We start from the raw sequence: 9,559 nt of genomic DNA, 5'->3' as shown, positions 1-9,559 counted from the left end.
TTTAGTTGGTTTTTAATTTTTTAAAGTCTAAATTTGATTTAATATGATTTTATGTGATTTTTTGTATTGTGTGTTAGATTATTGCCTTGAAGTGATTGCTAAATTGGGTTTTGTTGAGCCAACGCCAATTTAGGCTCAAGGGTAGCCTATGGCTTAAAAGGGTAAAGATCTAATTGCCATTGCTGATTTTGTTATAATAATAAGATGATGATCAATAGTATAATGGGCTTAGTAAGGAATGTGTTTTATAATCATCAATAACAAATTATAATTTTCTCCTCATTCAATTTCCATGCAAAATTTGGGATTTTGATTATTTAATCTTATGATTATGTTAATTACTTGATTCCTTATAAAATCAAGATAAACAAAAAATGAAAAACAAAATTACAATTTCTTAAGTCATATTCAATCATCATCATAAAACATGAAGACCGCCTCAGTTTGAAATCATGTATTATTCAATTTCTGAATTACTTATTGTAATCATCTATTGAGTTTTTTATTTTTTATTTTATCTTTTTAGATACGTTGTGCAATTTGGTATTTAGAATCATGATTGGATTTCTTCGTCTTTATTATATGAAACTTAGCATCTGAAATTTTGTGTCTCACTTAGTGCACTGTTAAATGGGCATTACTGATATGTTACTTGCATTTTAGTTTCACAAGTGATGTTCCTTTAAGCCCAATTTAATGCTTGGAAACATTGAAAAGGCATGATCAAACATATTTATGATACAAATATTGTAATTAAGCACAATGGTTGACGACAAGTAATGCTTTGGCTATTACTTATAATAATATACATATCTTTATACTCTTACACTTTACCTTTTTATCTAGATGCATTCTGATTGACAAATCCTATTTGCAGGTAGGAGAGGTTGCTTTTGTCTGTGTAACATAACATGGTTTTTGCACATTCAAACTTAGTTACTCCAACTCCATGTGAATTATAATTTCATGATCTAAATGCATAGGATAATTATTCTAATGGTATATTCCATGATGTTTTAATTTCATGAAACATGGAAAGATATTTGATTTATAACATTTTAATATGTTTCAAGTTAGATATAGAGTAGTGAAAGTAAAACGATGCATAAAAAAGTAATTTAAATTGCTTAAGAACTATTCAATTGTTTAAATCTATCTTTTATGTGCATTATATTGAAACTACTTTATTTGATATTTTCCTTGAGCTCGGTGCTTATGAAAATATGTAAAGGTAATTATTGAATAATTATTGAATCTATTATTTCATGAATTATTTATATATTAATTATTTACATTTGTTGATACATCAATAGGAGTAGTATTATGATAATATATTTTATGCATGACATGTTAAACTTCTGAATTATTTTGTTGATTATACTTTTGATATTTGATTTCTTTCTAGGCTATTTATGAAAGAAATAATTCACTTGAAAACAAGTTGAGACAATAATCACTAGTTTTCCATTAGATATTGTTTGCCAAAATTATCTATTGATATTAATATGTTTTATGGACTTGCCATGTTCTTTAGGGAGATTTGCTAACAGTTTTAAATTTAAATTTTTTGTTCTTGATTGATACTTTGTTTTTTTTTTTTTTAACTCCTTAAAATATCATACCCCTATCTCCTATATCATGTATTTTTCTCATTTTGTTTTTTTATATATAATAATAATTTTTTTAAGGTTACTTTGCTGACTTTGGTAATCCTTTTTAGCTTTGCATCAACAATTCTTTAACTAAAATTTTTACCAAGTCTAATATTTATGGTACCATTAATTTTTTTTCTCATCTTACTTATCTTTACCTACATATACTCGTATTTTTATTTTTATTTTGCTTTTTGGTAGTACTAACCATATTTCGGTTTATGAGTTTGTTAATCAATGTTTTATGTTTTTTTATTTTGTGTTGGTCTTGCTTTAAACATTTTTTTAGCATTGAGTGCTTTCTATGTATTTGATTGATTCTTTTTGCCCTTCTAATTTGAATTTTTTTAGCCTTTACATAGTATGTCTAATTGAATATAATTTTGCAAATTCATGTATAAATATTTTCAAAGAAACACATTATTGCCTAGAATGATTAATGACTAATAAAGAATTTAAAAGGATCATATTTTATACAATAGATTTAAAAGGATAAACTTTGGAGATACAGAGCTGTTTTTCTTTTTTAAGTTTTCGTATAGAACTTTATGTAGTTTTATTTTTTCTATTTCACTCGACTTTATTGTATTCACAAAATTATCACTTTTTAAAGAATAACTAATACACTACTTCTTAGAGTTGTAACATATTTTAATCTACAATAAGGTTTAATGATTAAATATCTTTTGATTTATTTGCTTAAATAAGTTTTTTTTTTTATCAATATCTGACTGACAATTATCGTATATTAAGCAAGTATCTTGAGCTATTTGAGTTTCATTATATCACAAAATTTGAATGATTATGCTTGCTCATATATAACCTTCTTTCTTGGTTGAATATATTGAGTTATTTGACTTCTATTAAATTACAAATCCCTTTCCCGTTCTACTTATAAATCAACACTCTAAAGAAAATTTGAACTACATTTTAATAACTCGATATGAAAAGCAGGATGAGTACTAACTCTAATGAAATAAATCACAACTTTAAAAATAGATTTAAGCTTACAATCGTGCTTTAGGCCTTTCAATTGAACTTTTAAATGTTAATTCATAATTGTCTCAATAATAAAATTAAATTAATTATGAATTCATAAAAATAGTTCAAAATTATTAATTTCAAATAAATCTAAACAAACTCAATTCAATTAAAATGTTTAAATTTACTCAAATCAAAATATTAAAATCAAAATAAAAAAAATTCAACAAACTCAAATTGACACAAACAAAATTAAAAATCTATAACACTTTATTATATTTGATCATGTCATTCAAAGGCTAAATTAGATTACAAACAAATGCAATAATTAACAACTTCATAAGCACTTGAATTAGGTTGTAAGGCTTCTCCTGTTTAAAAAGTGACATAGTAAAAGCTTCAAATCGTGACGCAATGGGACACCATGGGTATTCCCATCATTGCCCTTGCATGCAATGTGTCTCAGGTGGCAACGGAAGCATACAACTTCAACAGGTTACAATCTAAATATTCAAAACCAACTAACCACCTCAGGGAAAAAAAAAATGAAAAAAATAAAAAAATAAAACCCTGCATAGCATGATCTCTTTCTTGCTCCCTGGCTACAATATTTGTTTTCAAAGATAACTGGGAAAAAATGAATGGTGGCTTGCATGAAGGACAGACATTCTATGTCACTAAAGTATATAATCAAAACTTAAGCTAAAGATTAGTCTTTATAGCAGTCTTTTGAACTCTTATCAAAAAGGTAACTAAAGCATAACCAAACATCGGGTAAATTATAACTCAAGAAATCATGATGCTTTCACAATTTTCATAGATTTCCTTAGACCGATGATGTGGCAATCAGCAAGGAGCTTCTTTCATTTATGTTCTCCTGATCTTTGAAAATGTTCCAGTCTCAGAGAAGTAAGTGCTTTGAGTTCCGCTGCCAAGCTGATGTGCATGAGCTTGAGGGTTTGTGAGCTCAATCCCCTTGAGAATAAAGATGCCAATCATTACCCACATACACAGACAAAAAACAATGCATGTTTGATTCATGTAAAAGTAAGTTCAACCTAAGACTTTTGCCAACCCTTTCCTACTCTCCAAGGAAACTAGAGAAAACCATCATGAAAAGTTACAGTTCTAAACTTTAGAAGAATCAAATGTACATCCCAAGACATAGCCAGTCAGCCACATATGAGGCGATAGAATACATATACATCTCTCAGGCTAAAAGATAAATCCTCCAAAATTAGTTACATGCCTACAAACATACTACTACATGTAACATATGCCATGTGCTTCAAAATAACCGAAACCCAGCCCTTGTTTCCTTGGTTTTCCACATCACCAGAACCCTCTCCTATTACTAAAGTCAAGAATGTAAAATCACCAACCTAAAGAAAGTCTCATCCAGGATTTCATGTAATTTCACCTCTACTTCAAGCAACTTAAACAGCTTTAACATAAACTCTTCACCCTTACATTGAATCCTAAATGCTAAACCCTTTCTTGCACCTAATAAAAGCAATGCAGGTAGACTTCTCAAATATTTCCTATGCTAAATATGTAATAAAAAATACAACAGAATACTGACATCCCTATCAGTTTGTGGTCAAAGTAGAGGAAGCTAATTACCTGCACAGGTGTGAATGCCAAACTTGAAGTCAGTCCAGAAGTAGCACCACTGCTTCCATAACGCTTTTCCTTGAACCTGACGTAAAGAGAAAAAAAATCACCCACAAGAGCAACATGAAAGGTTGAGTTCGAGAAATGAATACCTAAACTACTGAACAAAACTAACTGATCAAGGAATACAACAAATGACTTCCAAACTTGTAGTCTTAATAACAGGAACAGGAAAACCTACTTCTTGGCAACTTTGGCTGCAAGTTTGCTCTGACCAACTGATACACGCAGTTTGCCGCTCCCAGCCTGACCAAGCATTCCATAACCTTCACCTAGTCCGTCACCTAGTATCAAATAAATAAATAAATAAACAATAAGAAAATAGTGGGAAATAGGTTCTTGGTCCTCAAATAAATTACTAAACTATCCACCTTTTAGAAATATGAAAGGAAATTAACTCCTCAAGAACATGAACATGATTCAGAACTAGAAATTTCATGGATAGAAAGAAAAAGAGAAATACTTAGGCATGCATGTGTTTGCATTATTAGAGCTTGCATGCTTATTGAAGACCCACAACAGGGCTTTCAAGATTTTGATTCTTCAGAGGATGGACAGGTCAAAGTTTTACCTAAAGAGCTCTCCTCCGGTACACCAAATTGCATCCTGTTTGCTAGCTTCCTCATGTCTGTTATAGCATACCTGAAAATAATAAATATATATACTTGTCAGACAAACAAAATGCAAATTGCACAAACAAATAACAACAATAAGATAAAAATAAATTAGCATGCTAAAGTAATCAAACTGAAAAAGCTACCTCTCCTTCATCTTCCTTAACCGACGGCCACCCCTCTTTTTCTTAGGCTCAGAATCAGGAACAGGAAGCGGTTTAGGCTGCTTTGCAGGAGGTGGTTCTTGCCACTTTTCAATTTTCTTATGGATCTCTTCCTTTAAAGATCTTCCACCATTCCCTGATGGATCCCCTCTAGTAGAATCTATACGTGCTGCAAGTGTGGCTTTTGAAGCCAAGAGACGGCAAGCACGACTCCTCAAAGCCGGGGGTGTAGTTTGAAAAATCTCTGTCTGTTCAATATAACCAACACGAAATTGCGACGTGGCAGTAGAAAACCCCGCAAGGGTCTTTTTCTTTGCACCAAGCAGCTGAACATTACAAGCAGGCATCTTGGCTAATGCTGAAAGGCCACCAGCAGTACCCATAAGTTTAGCTGCAACAGCACTTCCAACAACAGTTGAAAGATTTGGTGCAATATATCCCATTCTACTTTCTACAAAATCAAGGACCTTTTTCTTTGCAGCATCCAGAACAAGAGCACGATCACATGCATCAATAGTTTTTTGAAGAACGTCTTCTGGAAGTGGCTTGCCACTAGTAGTTGAAGCTGTAACTGAAACAACCATAATGATGGCTGAAGGCAAAAGTCCTTCCAGATCAACCAGGGTTAAATCCGTCTCATTGCCAATCTTTTTCACTACACGGGCGTAATCAATTGGATGATGCACAAGTGATTCAAGCTCGGGAAACTTCAGCCGGTATTTGTCACGTATAAAATTATGGATAATAACAATCTCATTCTCAATATCAACCGATAGTACATTACAGTCCACAATCAGCTGATATTCAGGATCATCTTCCAGTACCATTCCCTGATTCGAAAAGTCAGAACCCTTCCCAAGTGCATCTTCCACTTTCTGCATTATGTTAAACAGAACTAAGAATGGAAATATTCAAGACAAACTCAAGCACACAAAAATTCAGTAAATCTTTTTACACACAAAATTAGAGCTTGTCTCTCTATAATAACAGGATACAAAGCAATCAAGTATGCTAAATATAAGACTTCAACAACCAATAAGAAAACAAAAGCAATTGTCAAGGCATGAAACTAACCTGCATTATATCAATGTATCTCTGAGTTTTTTGCAATTTCGCAACACTGTCCAGATCATCGTAGTTAAGGGCTTCGATATCGGCTAGGTCACCATCAATATCTTCTTCCATGTTTGTGACATCATCATTTTCTTCCTCCTAAGAGATTAATATGAATATCACTGTTAATATTAATTATCAATTTAAAAAAAAGCTGAAATTCACACAGGAAAGAGAAGTATGATTTCAACTCACAAGAACTGTTAATATTAATTATCAATTAAAAAAAAAGCTGAAATTCACACAGGAAGGAGAAGTATGATTTCAACTCACAAGAACTGTTAATATTAATTATCAATTAAAAAAAAAAAAGCTGAAATTCACACAGGAAAGAGAAGTATGATTTCAACTCACAAGAACTGTTAATATTAATTATCAATTAAAAAAAAAGCTGAAATTCACACAGGAAGTAGAAGTATGATTTCAACTCACAAGAACTGTTAATATTAACTATCAATTAAAAAAAAAAAGCTGAAATTCACACAGGAAAGAGAAGTATGATTTCAACTCACAAGAACTGTTAATATTAATTATCAATTAAAAAAAAAGCTGAAATTCATACAGGAAGGAGAAGTATGATTTCAACTCACAAGAACTGTTAATATTAATTATCAATTAAAAAAAAAAGCTGAAATTCACGAGTTTTTTCCCAAACAAAGGTATTTTGTAATCTTATTTCCTTGAGTGGTGTGCTTTTAGACTTTATTCCCAAAAGCGTGTAGTGTTATACAGTTAAATCCTTGTCAGCAAAAAAATTCCACATCACTTTTCTTTCTTCAATCCCCCTCTTCTCTAGCTTCCTACGATTTCGGTGAGTCTGTGACTATTTAATTTCTCTTTCATTTTTATCTTTTGTCAACAGCAAGGAAATTGGCTAAGAATGAAATAATAGCATCCAAAAATGAAATATTGAGAAAGTATAACGAAAAAAATCCAAATACAAAACAATTTAATGTCACTCTTGATTAAGCTTAGTTGTTCTCCTTCTAAATCCAGCAATTCCTGTATGCAATGGATAATTCTCTTTCATAATAAGAAGATACCTTAAAAAATTTCAAATAATAAAAATACCCATTGACCAGACCATTTGAATAGTTCTCTTTCATTGACAGTGAAAGCAAAAAATCACCATTATGCAAATTATTTCCTAGATATAGCCTTTGTGGACGCGGGTGAGGTTTTGAAATAAAGTAAAAGGCTTGATCTTTGAAGATTACAAATCAATTGTTTCAAAAAAAAAAAAAAAAAAGAACATGAAACAGGAAGAAAATTGATATAAAAATATACGAGGATTTTGCATCACTAATTAAAACAATCTACTATATTGGTTTCTGTTTCTAATTTTTTTTTCTCAACCATAAAGATCATTTTTATTCATAAAAAGTCAGCAATTACAATACATAAAAGCCTGATTCAAAAAGATCAGCAAAACAAAGACTCAATAAGCCAACAACAGCTCATACCAAATCTTCCTCTAAAAATCAAAATAGCTTACAACCAAACAAAAAAGAAACCAGCTCAATCCACCCAACTTAGCTAGAGAGTTAGCAAAACATTAGCTTTTCTAAACATATGAACAAAATCAATTCACTCCAATCTTCTTACTAAGCTTATCAATCTCATTCATAGTGTCCCATTTCTTCCAAAGTCTGAATTCAAACTTTATAGACCCAAGATAATGCTATCATTGAGTGAGAATCAGCAAAAAAAAGAACACTTTTTAAACCAAGAAGACTTTGAAAAACCTGCAGCACCATTATAATTACCTAGATATCAGCAATATTAACATCTTGTAAGCCAAGCAATCCAAAAAAAAAAAGAAAAATTCCAAAAACTCAACTAGAATAATCCCTTAATTCCCCGACACATATTACCTTAACTTGTTTTCCTTTAACTCAAAACCAACCTTAAACTCAAACCTTTTAAAAAGGACATGTCATGAGAACATACATGATACTTTTGATTCCACTAAAGATAAAAAAAAAGGATAGTATTAAGGAGCATTGCAAATCATTCCCTCTATAGAAACTTTTCTTGACACATCTAGAAAACAGCATAGCAAATTGATATTCTCCATAAGCCCCATTATGCAACCTCCCAACATCCCAATGTCCATTTCGTGAGATAGCACTCAAAATAATCCAGATGTTGATCCAGAAAAAAGGGGTCGCAGCAAACTTCAAGAAGAAATTAAATACAATTGCCTTAGAAGCTTATCATTTTCCATTATCCAAGCCAAAATTCACTTCCATCCCAAGATCATCATGAAAATTCTTTTCCACTCAATCTGTTGTATGCAAAATTAGCTAACTCAATCACCTATCAAATTTATCACAATTATTGAAATGAAACATCACAACCTAGAGCAAACCTAAATTTCCTTTACAGCCTCAAATTCCAAAAATCCACCCCTTAACATCAATTAATTATCAACCAAATCTCATGAAACCAAACATTTACCACAAAGTAATAAAATATATATAAGATCCATTCCCCTAATAAGAGCAAATCAATCATAGACCTTATATAGCTATAATTGATCATACCTGAGCTCTTACTAAAGAAACCATTTTCCCCTATTGATAAAAACACTCTTGATCTCCCGCTAGCTAGAATTGAAACCCAATTACCATTATCAGAGTCTGATATCCTCTCAATTCTCCTATTATCGCATAACCCAGTTCAGTCTCCTGGATAAAGATGGGTTTTCTATCCCACCTTAACTTAGTGTTTAGAGCTTTAGGATCTTGAAATTGATTTCTCATTTAAAATTCCAAAAGATTGATCTTTGTTAATAATAAAGAAGAAGCGTAAATCCTTTCTAATTGAATTTTGAGAGGATTATACTTAATTAAATTTTTTTTATTTTTTATCTGAGGTGGAGTCTATACGTACATACTACCACAATTTAGGAATTATGTTTAAAACAACTCTAACTTAGTAAATTAGGTTAATGAGTGCCTTAGTTGAGGAAAAAACTCTGAAATTCAGACAAATTCACACAGGAAAGAGAAGTATGATTTCAACTCACAAGAACATCAGCTTCGTTGTCCGATAATTCGTCAAGGTCCGCAAGAAATGAATCAGCTAGAGTTGCCTGTAAATCAACCAGTAAAAAAAATAGAAGGTGAAAGGAAATTCTAAAATAAGCGTTCCGAGAAACTTAAAGGCAAAAAGGAAATTATAATAAGAAGAAAACTAACCATCTGGATTCGCGAGGAGTCTTCTAGGGTTTAACCCTGGCCAAGGAGATAAACGAAAACAAATTGGATCTTCAAATTTCCCTGTTAAAAGTATGAAGAAACCCTAATCCAAGAGAAAACTACGAAAAGGGGTTTTTTTTTTTTTGTTTCAAGGTGGC

The 9,559-nt window shown here is 31.3% G+C and overlaps 1 protein-coding gene across 2 annotated transcripts; it reads right to left on the bottom strand.

Annotated features, from left to right (window-relative positions):
• Positions 1-2,885: 2,885 nt before the first annotated feature.
• Positions 2,886-9,559, bottom strand: LOC111296288 (U4/U6 small nuclear ribonucleoprotein Prp31 homolog). 2 transcript variants are annotated; one of them, XM_022890497.2, is made up of 8 exons: positions 9,402-9,559; positions 9,230-9,295; positions 6,160-6,297; positions 5,068-5,960; positions 4,879-4,949; positions 4,489-4,591; positions 4,257-4,332; positions 2,886-3,608 (listed from the first exon to the last, which is right to left on the bottom strand). In XM_022890497.2, the coding sequence occupies exons 1-8, from the start codon at positions 9,402-9,404 to the stop codon at positions 3,501-3,503; spliced, it is 1,458 nt and encodes a 485-aa protein (XP_022746232.1). In that variant the 5' UTR covers positions 9,405-9,559; the 3' UTR covers positions 2,886-3,500. The 2 variants fall into 2 exon arrangements, with proteins under 2 accessions (XP_022746232.1, XP_089596629.1); XM_089740503.1 differs by having other exon boundaries at positions 5,068-5,969; positions 6,169-6,297.

The sequence above is a fragment of the Durio zibethinus genome, chromosome 12 (assembly GCF_047325235.1).
Source record: "Durio zibethinus cultivar Kanyao isolate XHJ-2024 chromosome 12, ASM4732523v1, whole genome shotgun sequence".
NCBI classification, from domain to species: Eukaryota; Viridiplantae; Streptophyta; class Magnoliopsida; order Malvales; family Malvaceae; genus Durio; species Durio zibethinus.
The sequence above is the reverse complement of the archived record's forward strand: the minus strand, read 5'-3'. Positions and strand labels throughout refer to the sequence as shown.